This window comes from Manacus candei, unplaced genomic scaffold (assembly GCF_025592945.1).
Source record: "Manacus candei isolate 608988 ecotype Guabito, Panama unplaced genomic scaffold, ASM2559294v1 h1tg000046l, whole genome shotgun sequence".
In the NCBI taxonomy this organism is placed as follows: domain Eukaryota; kingdom Metazoa; phylum Chordata; class Aves; order Passeriformes; family Pipridae; genus Manacus; species Manacus candei.
In genome coordinates this window covers 5,963,749-5,985,664 of record NW_026138094.1, presented here as the reverse complement: position 1 = coordinate 5,985,664, position 21,916 = coordinate 5,963,749, and the positions used below count along the sequence as shown (strand labels likewise).

Below are 21,916 nucleotides of genomic sequence, written 5' to 3'. Positions count from 1 at the left end.
TTGCACTCTGAGTCCCTATTTCCAGTGACATCTTAGCACTAGCCAGTGTTAAATCTCAGCAATTTGTAGCTCAGTGCTGCTCTGAAGCAGCTGGGAAATGGTCTTGCTAATATGTGAAACCATCTCTGGCACTGGAAGGGAGCAGACAGAAGTGGCATGGTGATAATTTCTTCACATACCACATCTCAACCTACCAAACCTCATTGGTGAGAAGTGTCAGACATCATAGGAAATAAGTTTTAAAATATTTACGAAGTTTTGTTTTCTTTCCTTCTGAACACCCTCTGATATCTTTGCCATGTACTTTCCAATGATGACACATTGGGATCTGACTGGGGTGAGTAATGGTGTCTGGCTGGGGGGAGGAGAGGACAGGGAGTGCTTAACAGTGAGTAATTATTTAAGGAAATGGCCTGTGTGGAACAAAAAAAAAGTGTGTTGTGATTGGATACATTTATCAGCTGGCCTTTCAGTGTCACCTGTGGACAGAGCATTATTGTGTCTGAGTTTTCTAATAGCTGGAAGTCAGTGCATGGAGCTAATGTGGGAATGTGTCATGTGTCTGGTCTTGATTCAGTCCACGAATCGAGATGTGCAGCATACCCTGTATTAGGGAAGATGAAGGCAAATAATAGTTATCCCATGGGTTTCTGAGCATGGTCATTCACTTTTATGACCAGCAGTTAAAATCCATAAAATCTCATGTGCAAAATATCCTTTGATTATAGCCTACCAGCAACTGAAAGGGACATTTTGAAATGAAGATGGATTTACAAGCTTACTGCCCTTCCCTTTTTCTCTTGTACTGTGACACACACAGGTTTGCATTAGTCTTTTATGAGGAATATGTCTGTAAAGCCTTCTGTTTGTTCTCTCTGTCCTTGTCAGGAGATTTTAGTATGTCTAAAAAGACCTAGAATCACTTGGATTTTGAAATTGAGCCTGAAGTTACAAACCCTTGTGTTCTGTAACTCTCTGTCCTATGGTGATGCTTACTGCTCCAGTCAGCTTGGTCATGCAGTTCTCTTGTGTCAGTTCTGAGACTCTCTGCAATTCTTGGAATTTTAGTGCAAAAATTCTCATTTCAGGCACAGCACATCCTGCCTCCTGAAATGAGAAGCATTGTGTTTTTCGCCATCGTCTTCAAATGTATGGCTGCCTTCTCTGAAGAGAGTGGAATGATTGAAGTACTGTGAAACATAGTGATGGACACTGTGTTTTTCCATTGGCAGTAGAGTTGTTTCTATAGTGAGAAGTATGGTATGGTTTCCAGTCCTCTCAAAAAACAGTTCTCAAAGAACTGAAGTTTTAAGGATTGGTGTTTTTTATCGTATCAATGCTACAGTTGTGTCACCACTTATTTCAGATGTTAGATCAGAATATCTGATCTATATTTCTTCCATTCCCAGTTTTTAAACTCGGGAAAACAGATTTTTTTTCTGTACAAGCACACCTGAATTGGCTTAGGTAGATAGGATTATATGTGCGTGTTTTTAGGATTCATTTAAGGTTCTTCATTCATGGCTCAGTGAAAATGATTTTTTAATACTTTGTATCCCTGTTCCAAACACATAATTTTCTTCATGTCATCCTCATATAATTTTATTGGTGACATTTGACTTGACACATTCAGAATTCCCTTCTCCTTCCATTAATTTTCTCCATATGCAAGCATCCAGCCACTGGACTTTTTTGGAAACTCCTTTGGAAATCCCATAATCTGTTTTTCTAATCCTAATTGTACTTTACTTAAAAGCTGTATTTAACAGAAGGCCCCTCCCCCCATAACAGAGGTGTGATATCTTTTCTTATATGTAGCATTCTCAGCACCTGCCATTCAGGCAAGGGAAAAATGGAAGCTCTGTTTCTCATACTGTTCCTGCACCCAACTGCAGAGTGCTGCAATTTATTTATCCAGTATTTTTTTTTCTGCTTGTAACTGCTTAGTTACTAGTTCTCTCACCATTTAAAATCCTGGTTTGCACTTTAAGAATGCCATTGAAGAACAGAATTGCTATCAAATTCTTTTTTATTTCCCCATTGGAAATACACATTTTGGATATTTGAGGAAAGTAGTTGAAATGTGCCTGAAGTCATGTACTGTGTTAAAAGGATTCTTCAGTTTGAAACTTAGACTGCCAACCTTCCAGCTTGCATTATTCTTTGGCTGTGTGAGATCAGTTTTGAAAAGAGTGTTCTGGGTACAGCTGACTGGGATTCTGACTGGGATTCTCTTTTGATGGCTGGCTGAGCAGTGGCACAGGCCACCAAGTGCCACAGGTCCCACCTGGGCAGCACTGAGGGCTTTGCAGAGATAAAACTGTGTTTCACTTCCAATGTCCCGCTTTTATCCGTGGCTGGTAAAAACCCCACAACCAACCCTTCAAACAGCAGAAAGAAAAATACTGCCCAGCAGGAAAGGAAGTTGTAATAAAGATCAGCTTTAAGATACTTCACTTGCCTTTGAGCCCTTTCTGACCTTTCTTTCATAATTTCTATGATAATGGAATATTCCTTTCTTTCCCTTTCCTGCTGTACTAAAGAGAGGGGAAGTTGCCAGTTTGTGTTGCTGAGGATGGTTTCAGTTGCACAGCAGTCTTGGCTGGATTTAGGGGTTCATGCCGATTTTCCCCACGTGAGGTGCTAAGAGCTTGGAGGAATGATTCCTCCCTCCAGGCAATGGTCTGGATGTGCAACCCCAGGTCTCGTGGGAGCTGTGCATGCTATGTGAGGAGAACTGGAAAAACAGCACTCATTTTATTGTAATCCATTTTTCCTTCATGGCAAGAGAGGGCATTTTCCTGTTTTCAGCAGTGAGATCTTGATCATGATCATGCTGGCTTGCTACAGTCTCATCCTTCAACCTTTGCACCCATTCAATTTCCATTTATTTTAACAGAGGTCTGTCAACCTTCCCAACAGGTGGTTATCAGTTTGCAAAATCAGGCCATTACTTTGAAACATCAAGAACTCTTTTACTGGAGATTTATAGTGCATCTTGGAGGAAAGAGGGATCAGAATTTCCTCCAGCATCCTTGCAGTAGCATAATTGTTTCATTCAGGTTCCATTAGTTCACAATGTTTTTAACCTTTATTTTTACATTAAAAACTATATTGTGCTTGAAGCCAAGCAGAGGTTGGCTTGAAATGTGTATCTGGTGTCAGAAGTCTTGCATTATCCTGGTGCTCGGAGTCTCTTCAGTGCTGTCCAGAATTACTTGGAACAATTATCGTTATTTATTGCTGTGCTTGGTTTTGATCAAAGCCTGCCAGGACTACATATTTCAGCAGCCTGTCTGGTGCTTTTAGGAACATAAAGGATCTTTTGAGAAGATAACTAAAATTATTTGATGGTTGTGGCTGAAACAGGAACAAGTTCTAGATCAAAATGTAACTTGATTCTTTCCTGTGGAATTAATAAGCTAAATTGTTGCATGCTGTAAACCAGTGTCATTCTATTCCCTCTTTTTGACAATATTATAACTTAATATCTTAATGTGGTTTTACAGTTTCTACTGTCTTTTCAGTTGTCTGAGGCTCCCTGTGGAATTATTCCTTATCCAAATAGCTAAGAAGTATGTGAAGAAGCAGATAAAGTTGTTAGATAACTTATGACTATAACATTATGACTAATGCCTTACTGAAGGCTGCTTGCATGTGCTGAAATTTGCATTAGATTTGAATTACCAGTTGCACATCTTTAAAAAATCGTTTTACTAAAGTAATTTCAAGTCTCAACATTCTTCAGTTAAAACGAAATTACCTCTGGGAAAAAAAACCCAAACAAATTGTGTAATAGCTTTTCTGGCTATATTTTCCCTTTTTCTATCTTTTCAACTCCTGACTGATCACTGCTATCTTGTGTTTCAGCTTTACTTATTGAAGTAGTTTGAATAATCACATATCACATGAATGTTTAAGGAAACTTTGTTGCTGCAAAATAAAGGTTGTGGTTTTAAGCTCATATCCCAAGTCTCTTTCAATTGATGTGTTAGTAGAATCCCATTTCCTTCTTGTAGACCTTTATCTTGTCAAAAAATCCTAAACTCACTATTAAGAATGCTTTCATTTTAAAGCTCTGTTTACTCAGCCTATTTATTCTGCATAAAAAAAAATGGACTTGACATGTGGATTTCTCTGTGGCCTTAGGTTGATGTGTACATCCAAACGATCTTTTTCTTATGCATTTTCTGACATTTAGAATTTTCTGGTAAGAACAAAAAGAAAATCTTCCTTGTGAAAAAGTGACAGTTTGAGAAAACAGAAGGAAAACTGTACTCGGCAGAAAACTGAGTATTAAGAATAAAATTTATCAAGGCAAAAGATTAGGTGAAAGTAGTCTGTAATTCTCTATTCTAAAGTGTTATGAACTTGAATAGTAACAAATAGGAGCTGGACTTGCTTGGTTTTGAGTGCATATTTGACCTACTTCATGCACTTTGAGTGCATATTTGACCTACTTCAAGATTTGCGTGATTATGAAGTTAACTTTGTGGGCTTCACCGTATTTCTAAGACATATTAGCCACTGCTAAGTCATTTATAGCTTGAAAGCAGACAATTGTAAATGCTGATCCATTCATATCCTACCATAAAGTACAAGATGGGTTATTCAGTGCTGAACGATGCTGCCACAGAGAACAAAATGACTCCTTTTCAAAGCGTCTATATATAAACGGCAGAGGGACAATCTACAATGAGGGATTTCATTCTGAGGAGGTGCACTGAAGATTTCCTGTCGCCACCACAAAACTAGGGTGTTTCTAAAGAAATTGTCATCTGTTGCTTTAATATTAGAAGTTACACTCTGAGGAGTTTTGCACAGAGTAAAATATGAATTCTCGTGTTGGTCAAGGATGAAGAATCGATCTGGGAAATTAATTTTTTTAATTGATAGGTATAATTGATCATGACCTATTTGTATTCATTTCTGTGTTGAAGGAATAAGATTAAGCTGGTAATACTTGGTTTTGTATTACATGCTCCAAAGCTGCATGTCTAGAATGAGAAATGAGAAAGAAGGCAATGGCAGTTTTGACAAAAGCAAAACAAACCTGTCAAACTGGGAAAATAAAGCAGTTACAAAAATGCTTTAAAATAGGGGAAAACTTGATAGAAGTTGTAGTGTAGGAAATTAATATGGGAAATGAAGGGACCCACTAAGAAATACCAGGCCAAAGAAAGTTATGATGATGACAAGGAATTAAGTAATCAAAGGCAAGGGAGATGTTATCAGACATTCTGACCCATTTCATGATGGCTGATGGAATTGCTAGAGAAGGGAAGGGAGAACTGTACAGTAAATGTAACTGTACTGGTTGGAGGGGATAGGAAAGGAATTTTATATTTGTAATCAGAGAGCCTTTAAGGATGAAAGTAATTAGCAGGATTTGCATTTACATATTTTTATACAGCTAGTCCAACTAACCAGGAAACCTGAAAATAGCTAGCTAATTGGTTCTCATATCATGCAGGTTAATTCTCCATAAATCTGGAAATATAGAGGCTTAAAGAAGATTGTTGTTGTTCTAGTATTTTAAAAGGAAAAGAGATGATCTGAGTGATTATAGAAGTGTTAAACAGACAAAATATAGAATGGCAGTTATAGGAAGTAATACATAATTAATGAAGAAGAAATGATATTTATTGTCATTTAGTATAAGTTTTTTGGAGATAGGTCCTTCAAAGTACTTGATATCCTTTCTGAGATCATCATGTTTAATTGATGAAGACAACAGTAGCAATACAGCACTATTGTGTGGCTTACAGGACTTCTGTAAGCTATTTTATTAATTAGATCAGAATGACTTGATTAATTATCAGAATTATAGGATGTGGACACAGCATCCCTAGATTGGCATGAAAGTGGAGCAGATGGGAAAGGCATCCATTCTCACGTCTGCCTTATTTCACACTTTCTAACAATGGCTTACTGAAAACATATTATTTTTAAAAGAAGTTTGAAAGTGGCATGAAAATTGGAGGAATTTATAATGTTATGAGTCTAAGGCAGTGTGGATTACTTAGTGACTTTGGCTGAGGCACCTGGTAACTAGTTCAGTACAAACAAACATCAGGTTCATAATTTGCTGGCTATGCTTACAGGATGCTGGACTCTGTCTTGGTGCACCATGACAAAAAAAGCATTTTAGGGTTGCTTGTGAAAAATTGACTGGAGTGTGCACCCTGGATGTTCAGGAGACAGCAGGAGTTGGCAATACCACTGTTTGTTTTTTGCCCTCGGAGGATGGAACAAAATAAAGCCTGCTAGTATTTCATTAATATCTTAGTTTAATTCTGTCTGTTGGCTAAGTGACCTGTCCTACCGTAAACAAATCCAAGCAGATGTGTTCCACATGCCCTCCGTTCAGCTGTAGGCAAAGCTTACCCATGTGTCTGGTGCAGTGTATGCCTGAGTAACAGTGCAAATTGTCCTCAAAAAACTTCCTGCAGTCTGTTCTCTTCCCTTGAGCCTCATTTGAGAACAACACTTGTGAAAATAAACATATCCTAACTCTTTTTTCAGTATTCTTTTAATTAATGCACTGAATATTTAAAGCAACTGATGAAAAGACCCCTGAAAGAGTATTATGAGTGATTAAACCAAGCAGCAAAGGAGACCTCCAGGATCTTAATTTTATAATAGTCCTGGTAAAATAGTCACAATTTATATTATCAGTGGATTTGAATGAAAGAAACAAAAAATCCTCTGCAGAACACTGTTAAGTAAAATTGTTGGGTCGGTGGGCAATTTGTATGAAAAAGACTTGCCTAGAGGTGCTGTTGCTCTGCTTTATTATGAGTTTTGTTGTGTATTTTTATTGTGATGCTGATTCGGTTTCCTGTGTTTGGCTCAGATTACAGGACCGGCCCTTGCTTCACTTTGGTGACCAACCAGATGTGCCAGGGGCAGCTCAGTGGAATAGTCTGCACAAAAACCCTCTGCTGTGCCACCGTGGGGAGGGCGTGGGGCCACCCCTGCGAAATGTGTCCTGCCCAGCCCCATCCCTGCCGCCGGGGCTTCATTCCAAACATCCGAACGGGGGCCTGTCAAGGTAAGTTACCAGCAAAGCCTCCCCCAAAGCTGCTGAAATTGTTACTGGATTAATCTTAATTGAGTTACACTGCTGTGAATAACCTGTCCTAAGCCATTCTCAGCTATATGTGTGAAGAATGGAAAAACACTGTCAGATGCATTACTTCATGATTCAGTGAGTGTCTGCTGTTCAACTGAGTACATTAGTAACTTGGGTCATGTGAGAGCAGCCAGCATCTTAATGAATTTCTCACTGCCAGCAGCCTTTCCCTTGGTTCTGTAATCATGTTTTTCTGAGTGTACCACTCCATCACTCTGTGGAGGAATTTGTTCTGTTGCAGAAAGCACTCAAAACATGCAAAAATCAATCTGTGGCAATGCTGCTCCATTTATCCAGTGTGGGATTTTTTAGCTAAAAGGTGTTGATTTTGAATTCATCTTAGGTGTCTTATCTCTAGAGCTACACTGCTTTGACCTAGAGAAAAGTGCCTGTCGTGCCATTTGAAATGCCCTATTATACATTTTATACAATTTTGGAAATGCATTTGCATTTGTTTCAAATTGTAAAATCCACCCAGATGTTGCTTACTTCTTTCAGAGCATGCCTTACCATAGAAAGTCCTTACACTGCTTTTGGCTTTTGTTCTAATACTTCCAGCTGTATAAATTCTTTTATTGTCTGGATGTCTGGCAGGAAACAGGAGAAAGTTAACAGGGGCAACTATGTATTAAACCGATGTGGATTATACATTCCCAGGACCATATCTTTGGAGCCAGTTTATTTCAATCTGTCTAACATTTTCTAATAAGTTACAATATTTTTGAAAATAGGGGAGATAAAGATTATAAATCTATGAGTTATTTTGTATAACCATGAAATTCCTATGAAGGACTTCAAGGCATTCCATTGCATTAAAAATGTAGATACTTTCTGTCACAAGCCAAGTCCTGGTTGGTGCCTGCAGACAGACATTGTGAACTTTGAGATGGACATGGTTGTGTGTGCTGCATGATCTGCCCATATTTTGACCTCAGTGATTCTGTTCCCCCTCTCACTGTAAAGGTCAGGACTAAATTGTGCAGAAATCTGTGGACCGAGGTTCTGGACACTTTTGAAAACTTATGTACATAAATATGTGGCCCACACCCCTGAATTTATGCCACACCTAGTTATATCCCAATTGTTTGTGTCATGGGAAAGCTGTAGTGACCTCTCCAATGGGTTTTGTGCAGTTTGGAATAAGGATACTTCTGCTTACTGCACATTTCTTAGCAAGCAGCTACATTGATGCTAATCTGCATGTGGTGCCAACACAGTTTTGGCCCAGAATGTTTGACTTGTATTTTCCAGTTTTTTCTTCTCAAGTATTGTGTTCATAATTTCAACAGATCTGTTATGGGATCATATATTAGCTTTATTTTTCATGCAATTGTACTAAATCCAGTCCTTTTGAAATCAGATAACTTCCATTTAGACTGGAGACATTTCAGGGATTTCACATCCATATTCAATCTAAATAAAGGAAAGCAGGTTAAACAAAATCCAGGTTCTCTGAAGAGAAAAAGAAATCCTTATTATTGTGTGGAGAAGTCAGAAAAAATAAAACAAAAGGGAGGGCACGTTTATTTTCAAAAGTAAATAGAATATCACTGCTCAAAGTCTGACCGAAAGTTAAATTAATATCACAGCTGAGATTTTTAAAGATACAAAGGAGAAAAATGAAAGCCAAAAGGTGGGATTTTGAAAGAGACATTGTGACTCAGAAGTACGACTTCTATTTTTTTTTAATTTTTGAGTTTTTTTTTAAGTCAGTACAGTGCCATGAAGTCTGACTGATTGCTGTTATTAAAGCACAGCACATTGCTGTAGCTTGAGTCCCAGCAGCAATGTGGCTGTCATGGTGCTGAGGCTGTGCTGGATCTTTACATAACAGTTTACCATGTGGTACAGATATGCCCCTTGGCATTCCTGAAACTTCCTACTCCCAGGAAAATTGCCTCTTGGCCTTTTGTACAGACGTAATACTTCGCTTTTCAGACTGCAAGGCACATTACAGCTGGCTCTCTGGGATTTATAATAGGAGATTTGAAGGCATCATCTCCAGCCCAGTGTGAAGCCCAAGAACTCAAGCAACCAGGTTTTATCAGCAGCAGCTGGTTCTCCTGGGGAACTGGGGGAAGCACAGGAATTTGGATCATAGAGTGGAGTGCTTGGTGCTCCTGAGGGAGCTCCTGAGCAGCAGAGACAGGGCAGCCCCTGGGGACTGTGAGCCAGACTTCCTGAGTCTCCTATTGCAATCCACTCCTCCTTTAGCCTCTTCTCTGTAGCTGTTATTAAGCTGTGACAACACTTCTGCAGCTAAGTGACGGCACACATGTTGTTGTGCTAAAATAGCTATGAGGCCAGAAACTGGGGCCTCTTGAAAATATTTGTTGTGAGCCTACTACCTAGCCTGTGATACCATCTCTGTTGTTTCATTCTCTTCAGTGAAAAAATCAAAAGCAATGAGAGAAAAATAAAAGGGAAAAAACCCCTCCAAACTGATGTATGTCTGAGCAGGTCATTAATAATTCCTCTTGAGACATTAATTATGGCTATGAAACTTCTTGAGTCAAATCCTAACCGCAGTCTAAGGTCATTGGTGCTGATCTTCCTGGAGTGATGAGTTATTAATTTCCATCAATAGTGACTCTGCAGTTCCTCGTGCTCTCCATGAGACCCCTTCCATGCACACTCTGCTCCTCTGCACTGGTGGCCTAAGCACTGGATGGAGGTGCCAAGATTTCGGAAGGGGCAAGTGATTTTGGGTGCCCAGCTTCAGACACTTCAAAGAAACTTGAGTTCTGGCTGGCTGTGTTCTCTGCACACCATTCCCCAGATGTTTTAGAAAAACAAAGCAATAGCAGTTAGATATTTAATGTCTGTAACAATAATAACCATGTGATTTCTTGCAGAAAATATTTAGAGTACTGTACTTAATCATACTTCGCATAGAGTAACTACAAAATTAGTGTCTGTCTTCACAAGCAAGTATCATAATATTATGATGGGTGAAGAATGGATTTAGGCATATTTACTTTAATTTCTGTGTAGACAAATTATTATGGCTGTTCTTGAGAAATGAAAGTGGATGTTTTTTCCTTTTTTATATGATAGATGTGGATGAATGCCAAGCCATCCCTGGGATCTGTCAAGGGGGAAATTGCATTAATACTGTTGGATCTTTTGAGTGCAAATGCCCAGCTGGACACAAGTTTAATGAAGTGACACAAAAATGTGACGGTAAGAACTTCTAGAACTTTCTTCTGAAAGTAAAAGGGGAGAGTCTTCTTTTGGGGACTGATTTTGTTTAACAGTTTGTAACAAACTTTTCAGTCTCTTTTGCCATGAGTATGCAAACAGCATTATTCACTAAAAATAAAAATAGTGATGCTTTCTCCTAAGCTTAAATATTGGCCCTGCAGCTTTTTACAGCCTTTTTGTAATGTAACATTTCAGACTTAAAGGTACATCTTAACATTAAACATTAAAACTAAAAATACTTTCCAACTGATATATTGCTTTAGAAATACTTGAGGCACCTGTTTCTTTGTGGATCTTTTAACCAAAGAGTGTATATTACTGGAAGGTTCAACACATTCCTACCTGCTCAGCTAATTTAATCTTACTTATTTAATATAAGTGAGAGTTTGACACTGATGAGTGAAGACTGCAGGACTGTGCTCTAAACTCACCCTTACAGCTGCAGATGTCACAGAAGGACGAACATTTTATCTTTACTTATTGGTCATCCTGATTTGACAGTACAGCAGGTGCTAGATAATAGTGTGGAAATTTACAGTGGGTGATTATGGAATCTTGCTAATTTTTGACTGTGATTTGATAGTGTTTTTTTCTTTCTAATATAACAATCAAGCATAGATGTCTCCCTTGCTTTAAGAGAATTTTGAATACCTATGGAACATAGCACTAGAATGTGTCGGTTGCACATTATTGATTCATATTTACAGTGAAGTCCATATATTGTTTAAACTCTTGCAACTGATTCTACTTTCAGTCATTAGACAAAAATTAAATTAATTTGAGCAGACAAGTTTCATAAGTGGTTAGTGATTTTGGAATGCTAACTTTGGTTATCATAAAGGATTTCGACTGTAAGAGTAAGGTGTGGATTCACCACCCTTTCTTGCATCAGGTGCCTTTTAAGAAGCACTTGAAATTTTTTAGTGATTTCAGAAGAATTATGACTTATTCTTTCAAAAGAAAAATCCCTATTTCAGGCAAAACTTCGTAATTTATTTGCACGTTAGGAAGAGCAATTTCAGAAGAGTTTGTACACAGCATGGTTTATGTACCGTCTGCCAATGGTTTTGGCAGAATGTAACCTACATTTAGGGTAGAACAACATGGCAAGTGTTTCCTTCTGTGGATGAAGTACCAAGACTGTGGTGAATAGGAAAGAATGAACGTGTGCCTTGTTAAATATTAGTTAATGAAAAACTGAGAGCTGTAAGTGTGCACAGGCTGCATCACATAAACATTTTGGTGGTATTTTTCAATTGCTGAATCATGAAAAAACCCAACCAACAACAAAAGAACAAAAAACCCTAAACAGCCACCAACTTCAGAGCTTGTGCTTGGTAACAGTTAAGGGACTGGACCCAAGAACCTGGTGTGGCTTGCTTTGCTCCCAAATGCTGCTGCAAATTTCCCACCCCATTTGTGAAATCCCTTTGGAGTGATTGCCTCGCTGCAAAGATTGGATGAATTTTTCCTTCTTTAATGTCATACGTGTAGATTTTTGAACTTCAACAGACAGAGTTACTTTCAGTGCATCTTCATATTGTAGGTACCAAACAATTTTAGTTAAGGCTGTGTAGGTATTAATACAATTCAAAGAATTAAAAGTAGCACCTTTATACCAGTGTCATGAAATACAATAGAGATTCAACATTAAGAGTGTGATCATGAAACAGCAGAATATCCATTCCAGTATTTTAGTTTATCTTTTGAGTTTTATACGGCAACATAAGACAAGGTGTTTGTTTTCTAGTAATTAACTATAATTAATTCTTATACTTAATAAATAACATCCGATTGTGTGCTTGGTTTAACTTCCTATCCAGCAAGAATTACTTCTGGCAGTTGTAACGTGTCCTTGGTCACTGATCTAGTACAACTGGGAGCTACCTGCTGAATTACCAGTACTGTTTTTTCAGGGGGTCCCCGTTAAAGTGGGATCACGATAGCAATCATCAGGTACAGAGAGATGATGAACAAGATGGGAAATGGGGTGTGTTGCCTGAGGTTCTCTTTATTAGCATAGCTGGTGGAAACCTTATTTCATTGCTTCATATAACTATTCCTCTTCCATTTGCATTAATTCTGAGGTAAATACTTTTTCTGTGGTGACTGGGGGGGGAGTAATTTTTCCTGGAGTGACATTTAAGTCTGCAAGTACATCAAGTAAACTTACCTTTATAAAAGTTGCATGCTTAACAACAGCAATGTTGCTTATATGAATGTCAACACGTATAAATAGTGAAATACTGTTTGGGTTAGGCTCAACCCTAAAATAAAGAGTGATGATTTTGCTTTTAAAAAGGTCGGACGCTATATAAACAGTGGCAACACTGACTTTAAGATAAACATTGGTGAATTTGAGTCAGAAAATGCTTGAATCTGATCCATTAACGACTGCATTTTTCTCTGTTAATTAAGGGCTTTATTCAGACCAAAATTCAATTTCCACATTTTTTGTCACTGAGACTTTTGGGACTCCTGTGGAGTATAATCGTGGAGCAGAAGCCAGAAGTCTCTTAGCAGTGCTCCCAGGGCACTCAGACTTGAGGCTTTGGCAACACCCTGGAAGTAGCACTGAACAAAAAGTCACACCCCTCTTACACACCCAAGTGAGGAATGTGACCCACATCAGGACAGCTGGCAAAATGCTGGACAAGAATGTGTGCAGAGGGGGCCCAAAGCCTTGCACACTTGGGATGGGTCAGTCTGCAAAGTTTGGTTACCTGTGTGCCATCCCAGCCCTCTGCTACTTTCCTGCAAAGGCAAGGAGGCACAAAGGTATTAGAGCATCCTGTGCCTTACCCAGGAGAAAGAAAATGTTAGTTTTTGTATCACTGAGTTTTTGTATTACTGTCTTCACAGGAGAAGTAGAGCAGAAATCCTGTCTACTTGCTCAAACACTCGTTAATGGTCCTGTGGGACTTTGGGTGTTCCTCCATCTGTTGGGGCCAAATTCCAATTTAGGCGTTACATTAAATTCCTTCAATCGTTTTTGATGACTATGGTGTTATTCACTCCTTGCCTTGGTGTGCTGGGTGGTGTTGCAGTATTTCATCTCAGAAATTTTTGTGGTTGGTGAAATCATTATTACAGCCATGTGTCTATCTGTTCTTGGATCTCTGGAGAGAGGTTGGGTAGAGTCCTGTGATGCCATTATTTCTAGCTGGATGCTCTCTGTCAGGAGAGCAACTGGGTGATTTTAATGGCTGTGACAAGCAGTTTTCATGGATCACTCCGGAGAATAACCTCCCTTTCTGCCCTGCTTAGCTGACCCTTCTTGTAGGTACTGTGGAACAGAGCAAGCTGCTTTTTAAGCTCAGCAGAACTCCAGGTCCCTACAAGATGAGAGCAGTGCTAATTAGATACAGCTGCATTTTTAAGACTAGAAACCAAAGGGAAAGTAACTACACATCACAGGCGAGCTACTGGTGGTAATTAAGGAGCAATTGGGGCTGACATAGGTTGTTGTTCACATAGCTGTAGATAATATAAACTAGCTGTGGAAGAAACCTTTCAAGTTCCCTCTGTTCCTGTGTGCAGCTATGATGAGGTGTAGGAAGGTATTTGTTAGGTTTTTTCCTGCACACTTTGAAATTTTTTCTGCATTGTAGCTGTGATGATGATTTAGTATATGGATTGAGATTTGTTAGTGAAGACAATCATGATATGGAAATTTTATTTTAAAATCACTGACAAAATATAAGGGGAATTGTGGACATTGCCTGACTTCTGCAGTTGATATTTCAGTACTGTCTAGAAACCTCTCGAAACTTCAGAACTTGTGAGTGTAATTTGACTTAGTGAAGAAAGCTAGGAAAGGTGATTTTTGTTGCCTGCAGTCATCCTGCTCTGAGCTATAATCCTGTCAGATTAGTTAAACAATACCTAGCTGCTCAATGCTTTTATATGAGGGATTTCCAAGACAAAAACCAAGTGCAGTGAGAAGGAAGGGCCATTCAGTAAGTACTGCACTTCCCTTTGAGTCTGTACTGAACTGATGCCTCAGTGTGTTACCAGGAGACTGTTGTGCTGCTGGAGATAACGTTAAGATCCTGATCACTGTGGTCATTGCACAGTTTATTCTATGGTCCCAACAGACTTTTCTTAATTCTTCTAGTATGTAGAATTCAAACTGAAGGGGTTACACTTTACTTAGAGTTAGTAAATCTCCTCTGCAGTTTAAGATTTTCATCCATCATTATTTAACAGTAAAACAAAGTCTTTGGCTTTTAGCAATTTACAGATACAAGATTTTCTTTGGTTCTGTTTCATTTCTGTTTATAAGATGCCTAACAGAAGATGCTGATTCAAAACTGCTGATTATGCCCTTAGTGTGTAAGTTAGGAGGGGTCTCAGACCACACTGAATTTGATCATTAACACTAATTACAAAATAGCTATTCTTGTGCCAGAACTAATTTAGCTAACTTTCCCCTGCATCTTTTTTTGCCTTGAAGATATTGATGAATGCAGCACCATTCCTGGAATCTGTGATGGAGGAGAATGTTCAAACACAGTAAGCAGTTACTTCTGCAAGTGTCCTCCAGGGTTTTATACAGCTCCTGATGGCTTAAAATGCATAGGTGAGTACAATCCTTTAAGCAGTAGGTGTCATAAACATTCCTGAATATCTAAAATGGGTAACAGTGTACCAGAAACATATTTCAACTTGCAATCTTGAAATCCTTCTACACAGAAATACATCATGTACCTGTATATATATTCTGAAGTGAGTTTTTCATTTGCAGAATGTTTCTTCTTTCCCTGTTTGTTGTGACCTTCCCTTTCATTTTTCTTACTGCATTTTTTCTGTTATGCCATATTTATTGCCTTAGAACTTGTTTAACCCATCCCCTTGATATTATTGCTCTCCTGTTTGTCTTTGATGTAGTTCGTGTTATATTCAGCAATCACTTAGAAAAGCAAATTTGCATTACAACAGTTACGATCCTAATACAGGTATTTTTCATTAAAGGAGGTAGTGTGATAAACTGGGTATGGGACATTTGTATGTGGTTTCATGATGTTGATGATTTGGCAGGGCTGTTCTCTCAGGTTTTCACTGTGGCAGAGCTGAACCTGTCTTCCAACACTGGTGAGACCAGGCACCAATAAACTATGTGAATTAACACAATGCCACAGCCATGAAAGAACAGTGTTAGCAGTTATTCCTTCTGAGAAGCAAACAGCCTGCTCTGAGGCAGGTCTAGTATTCAATTAATTTATTTATTTCTCATTTTCGTGCAGGAATTTCTTTTTTCAATGCCAGTTCTGAATTTTGGGCAAAAATCAAATTAAAGGTTTATTTCCTCAGTTTTAGCTTGCTTACCTTAAAGGCTCATAGGCAGTGCCAGCACTGGGGTTCAAGAAAGCATCCTGTGTTCAGTACCTTTGATAGAAAAAAATTTTGGAAAAAAATTGAAAAAAATCCCGAACTGTGTAGAGTTCAGTACCAAATTGCATTAACCTACCCAAGAGATCTGGAAACAGTTTGGGTTATGATTCATTTTGAATGGTGCCATTCAATTTCTACAGGTTGTAAGGAATGAACAGTATTTCTTCCATCATCAAGAACAGCATTTTTCTAGATTTGATCCATACTCTGCACTTAAAGTGTCAGTGGGATTTGCTTTTATTGCTTCAGATTAATAACTACTAAATGACTATGGATCATTGAATCATTGATTGATCCCTGCACTTAATATTTATAAAGGAGACTCGCCTTTCTGTAACAAAAAATTTCTAGAGATGCACAACTTGCATTTGCTTTTTGCTTTTTATAGTCACCACTCAGTCAGAACTACCCAGCATTCACACCCATATTCCTGCATTTTTCCAGCATTTTTTACCCCCTGTATTTGTAGGCTGAAGTAGTTCAGCTAAAGAATTGGGGACTTCAATGATGACAAGATGTAATAAATAATATGCCAGACTATGAGCCATCATTAACATTTTGGCTTTGTGTCTAAGGCAAAACGTGCTAAATGGGAAGCACTATTAATTGTCTGCAGATATTTTGGATTCATGTCTAATATGCAGGCTACATACTTACCATATTCATGAGAACAGAGCCCAAATCTTCAGTAGTGTTGGGCAAAGCATGTAATCTTGTTTTAATTACAAAATGCCTGTCTTAAGTGAAAAGTGTTAGCTGAACGTGTCTGTTCTGTTGGAGAGGAGGAAGTGCTTCTGAGAAATGTATCCCTTCTGGGACTCAAACTGAGCAGCACTGGGGCCAAACATCCAAAGGGAGAACTGGGAGTTCCATTATTACAAACCTTAGAAATTAGAATAGACAAAGCAAAGATAATATCTCCTAGAGCTGAAGAGCAGAAACAAGAGTGGGGCATCTCAACGCGAGTACACAAAGAATGCTGTGAAGAAAGCTGCCCATACTTCCAGCTGGCATAAATTTGTTTGGTCTGTGTTACTTTTTGATGACCTTTTTAAATATTTTTTTAAGAGACAATTTTTTCTTGAAAGTTTTTCTCACACTGATTTTTTGCCTTTTCAAAAGACTATGTTTTTAGTAAAAATAATAAAATATTAAAAATGAAACAGTGAAAATGTTTTTTCCTGCTGTTCTTGCCCATATTTGTATGTTTTACCATTTGGAATAGAAAATGAAAATGAAAGAGGGGAAAAAAGGAAGTAAAAATAACCACATTATGCGTATGGAAAGATTTTATATTTTTCTTACAACGTTACTGTCTTTTTCTGAAAATGATGTGGCTTTTGGGCACACTCTTACACCTGTAAGTAGACAAAGATGTTTGCTGTGTGCTTCCCTCTTCCTGGTACATTGTGTGCTTGCACAGATCCCATGTAGATTCTTTTTCCACTTTTTCCCATTGCTGCTTTTAAATGTTACAAAACTCGGTGCTGACCAAAACTGAGAACGACGAATTACAGAGGATGATGATGGAGTCTGTTAGATTACTTCCTTCCTTGCCATCCACTCCATCATCACACCAAGCATCTGAATCTCTCTCCAGGTGTACTGGAGGACAGTTTCCTTTCCACCAACAATTTGCATCAGAGCTTTATTTGATTTTTAAAAGGGTGGATGAAGGAGTAAATGTTTGTGGCAGTTTTGCTGGATACCAGGAGAAAATGGAGGACCAGTAATAGAACAGAGTAGATTTTTTTTTCCTCTGTTATCTATCTATTATCATCATAAGATAATATGAGTGACCTAACTAAAGTTTGGAAACAAAGGCCAACTGACTCTTTTAGCTATACTGCCAGTAATATCCATGTTCAGGGTTCCAGTTAACAAAAAGCAGAATCATCACAGACTCTCCCAACATATCACTATATGTCAATTGCCTCAAAAATAGTAAGAAATTTCCCTGCTTTCTTTTATAACCTCTTGAATAGCTAGTAAATTCTGGAAAGCACTAGTACTAGACAGATGAATCCACCATGCTCTGGATAATTGAGGTACTGTTTCTTTAGGAAATGATGTCTACTGTTATAAGATTATGTGTGCAACTTTTTCCACTACATTTTGACAGCAAATATTTGTATATGTTAGAAACAAACTTGGTCTGGTTTATCATGCAGCATCAAATCACATCACAGCTTATACTGAGTTTGACATGATGTGACATATTGTGAAACAATTCCTCAAAGCTTGAGATGGTATCACAAGATTATTTTTTATGATTTTTTTTTCTTCCATCCACGTTTTCTCTTCCTTTGCTAAGCTGGGGGATCTCTGTGCAGTGTTGTTAGAGCTGAGTATATAAAATCTGAGTACAGGATGTTCTTTGCACAGCACGTGCTTATCCTTTTCAGACAGGAAGCCAGCACATCTCCATAAACAGTGTGATGGCACCAGTTAAAGCTGTATTGCTCTTTCCTGCCTGCAAGCCTATATCTTGTCAAATCACTGCATACTTCAGCTGGGGAAGCCATGACTAATGAAAAATGAAGTAATACTTTGAGCTGTGATGCTGTGAATTTATTGCTGTGCTTCAGTGGCTTTCAAATCAATGCTTAGACAGAACTGATCTGGTACTATCTTTAAAAGACATGACACTGCAATTTTTCTTTAGGGGCACAGTCTTATTATGTACTGAATATATGCTTCTATTGTATTTTTGCCTCCATTAATTCATTCCGGTTCCTAATTTCACTGCAGCTTTCTCACAGGAGGTGTTACACCTGAATCCAAAGCAGCCCAAATATTATCTAGGTTTTTCTGTTTTTCTGCCTTTTGTTTTCTGGTGGTTGTAACCTTGTAAGGGCTGTGTCATTGATAATGTAAATCTGTCAAGAAAAATGGGGCATTTCCCTTTTGTGAAAGTCCCATTCCTCGCTGGATGATTACATATCTCCGTTCCTTTCTCTCGGCAGACGTGCGTCCCGGATTCTGCTTCTCCACGCTGAGCAACGGGCGCTGTGGGAATCAGCTCCCCCAGCCCATGTCCAAGATGCAGTGCTGCTGTGACAGCGGCCGCTGCTGGTCCTCCAGTCCAGCCAGCGCTCCCGAAATGTGCCCCATCAGATCCACCGGTAGGAATCCCCCTGAGTTCCTGGGAGCGTGGCTGAACGCTGACTGTCTTTTAGCAGTAATGTTTTCATTATAGAGTGCACAGAATGGTTGAGGCTGAGGGGCACCTTGGCAGGTTGTTCAGTCCAACCCACCCTGCTCAAGCAAAGCCTCCTATGGCAGGTTACTCAGGACCCCCAGGAGGCTACGCCAAGCAGACAGAAACAATTACTTGTTGCTAATTCGTATTTTGTGACCAAGTTATTCTGACCTTACCTGGTTCAGATTTTGTTTTCAGCATCCTCTTCAGGATCAAGTTACTTCCTCTAGAGCCTTCTAATAGGTCCCTATTCCCTCTACAGTTTCATTCTCCTTGGGAAACCGTTTTTTCCTTCCTCATGACAAGCATTCTGAGGTGCCATATATTTCCTGAAATTTGACACAGAACGTTGCTTCTGTCTGCTACCAAAATGTGCTTTACTTTGTTGCCTCCCTGTGTGTTGAGATCCCCAGATAACCTGCGACTTGAACTGAGGGAAGACGACGGGCAGATTGTGAAACTCAGTGTGAGGGAGTGGAGGGAAGATGTTTTTGACACTGTTTAGGACTGGAGACCTAATGAAATGCTTTAGAAAAGGAAAATACAAGGAATTTCAGGATGGGAGGGAGATCAAGAGAGGTGCTGAGTTTAGGGAGGAGTAGGGATTGTAACACTATAGCAGTGTAACTCAGTCATTGTCAGAGCTCATAAATGGGAGTCTTTATTATTCTTGTTTTTAATCCTTTGAGTGCAACTGCATAGTACTAGAGCAGAAATCTACAGTCAGAACTCTTGGAAGCCTTTCTGTTTCTGTCACTGCCTTATTAATAATATTTAAACATGTTGAAATTTCAAAACTGGCTAGAATAATGCTGAAAAAATAGTGTAATCTATTGATAATCATGTGAAATAGGAAGACAAGGAGAAAGCTTTTAGTCTTAACACAGTTCCTTGTTTTCTTTACATACTTTCTAATTATTCGTATCTAACTGGTGAATAAACTGGGTGGAAAAGTAAAGTAACTTGGCCAAAGCTGCAGACTGAGACGTCATGGAGAAGGAGCTACAACCCAGGACTTCCTGACTCATAAATCCATGCAAGGTCTTCCAGATCAGGGTTACATGCCACTTTTTTTTTGGTTTTATTTCTGACTTGGGATATAAATTGACACTGTAAATTACTCTTTTCAAAAGTGCTTTGAAATTCTTTGTAAGGCTTTACATGTATTTAAGGTATTGCTGTCATTATTTAATCAAGTTCAGTTATTCCTTCCTTAGCGTATCCTGAGAAAGCAAGACGAGGAATTTAGAGCTGTCAGTGGCCCAAAGTCTCTCTAACTCTGAAATGGAAATTTACTGCAATATAAAGGGGAGCACTAACTGCATAATGTAACTGGGCAGTTGCATTTTCAATGTGGGCAGCAGACCCACTTGCTACTATAAAATAGACTGTTTATTGCTGGAAATTATACATGGAGATTAAAGTTGCAATAAAAAAGGCTTGCAGTGTATTTATTTGTATAACATAACAAGAATTGTTTATGTGGAATAATAGGGCTTACCACTGACACTATTTAAAGACTAAAATTAAGGAACAATAGAGGGAAATGCAGTGGCACATGAAACAAACTGATCATCTAAGAGCATTAAATAAATGCAGATTTCATAATCAGGAAAAGCATAACTTAAGGAAGGCTACAATGTTTATTTAACAAATCCTCTATCATTCAGGAAAAGCTTCTAATGTATATTACAGGTGGAAGCAGAAGTGAGATGAAAGTGTTGAAGGCTGAAATATCCAGCTTAGTTGTCCTAACATTTACTTTATTTTTCAGTTCTCATTTTTTATATTGTTTCAGGAATTCATTAATTTTTTTTTTCATTATGCAATTCCTCTCCCCTGTTGTGCCACAAACTTTAAATTTTGAAGTTCAAAGGTATTGGCTTCACAAATAGTTATTTGTGTACACATGAATTGTGAACATGAATTAGGTCAGCTGGAAATGTGGTCTTTAATTGTGATACTCTGTGTGCATTTTTTGGATCACAAGTTCCAAAACCACACTTACCAAAGACAAAAGAGTCGGGGGCAGGAGGAAAAGTGGGGCAGTAGGGCAGATGCCACTAATAGAGATAAACAATAGGAGAATGCATCACACTCAGAATTGACTGTGCTTACAGCAAAATAGATAGTTTTCCCATCATGTGGAAAAGAATTAATATCATGTGGATCTGACTTGGTTTCTCCTTGGCTACAGTCCTTAGACTGCACCTCGTTTGGTTTCTGCTTTTGTTGGCAAACTTAATTTTCACAGGGAAGTAGTGTTAGTGTATTCATTCTCTAATTGGTTTTGCCTCATTGCTTATATTTATATTTTTTTTGTTTTAGGAGGTTAACTTTTAAGAAATCCAGTTGAAACTGGGCTTTTTTCCCTGTTAAGTATTTTTCTAACTCTGTGACAAGCTTTCTATTAAATTAACTTGGGATCAAATCCAAAAGTCCTTCTTTAGGTAAACTTCACACTGAGTTCACTAAAGACTTTGCTTGAAAGAAGACTAAGTAGGTTAAGATCAGGTCCCCACCTCACTGTTCCACTTCCTATCCAGGATGTCAGTTATGTTACCTTCTTACCAGCAGTCTTGGGACACGTAGTGTGGAGAATCTGTGCATTAATGACTCAGTTCACAGAACAAAGCTCATTACTATGAAGAAAACATACAGACTCACATTTTCCAAATTATTTAAGATTTGTTATTGCTAATCTGAAGCACCACAAAAAGGGGGAGAGTTGGATTAGATGGAAAGGCTGCAAGAGTCTAAAGCAGGACTTATTTTTTCATGTTTCAGATGAGTATCGCAAGTTGTGCACAGTAGCTGCTCTGCTGCCAGCAAGACCTGACCTTCCTCCGGCCCGTCCTGACGTCATCCCTCCACCACTCATTCCTGGTGTTTTCCCTCCTCCACAGCCAGAAATTGTCTATCCATCTCGGGCTCCACCACCTCATGGTAAGAAAGAAAGAAAGAAAGAAAACCTCTCCTTG

The 21,916-nt window shown here is 38.6% G+C and overlaps 1 protein-coding gene across 2 annotated transcripts in view; it reads left to right on the top strand.

Moving 5' to 3' along the window:
* The window catches only part of FBN1 (fibrillin 1), a 146,613-nt gene that overhangs the window by 45,748 nt on the left and 78,949 nt on the right, over positions 1-21,916 (top strand). For both annotated transcript variants that reach the window (XM_051796554.1, XM_051796553.1), the window contains 5 exons: positions 6,857-7,054; positions 10,193-10,318; positions 14,796-14,921; positions 18,700-18,858; positions 21,723-21,881. In XM_051796554.1, coding sequence (XP_051652514.1) covers positions 6,857-7,054; positions 10,193-10,318; positions 14,796-14,921; positions 18,700-18,858; positions 21,723-21,881 — 768 coding nt within the window. The remainder of the gene's footprint in view (positions 1-6,856; positions 7,055-10,192; positions 10,319-14,795; positions 14,922-18,699; positions 18,859-21,722; positions 21,882-21,916) is intronic.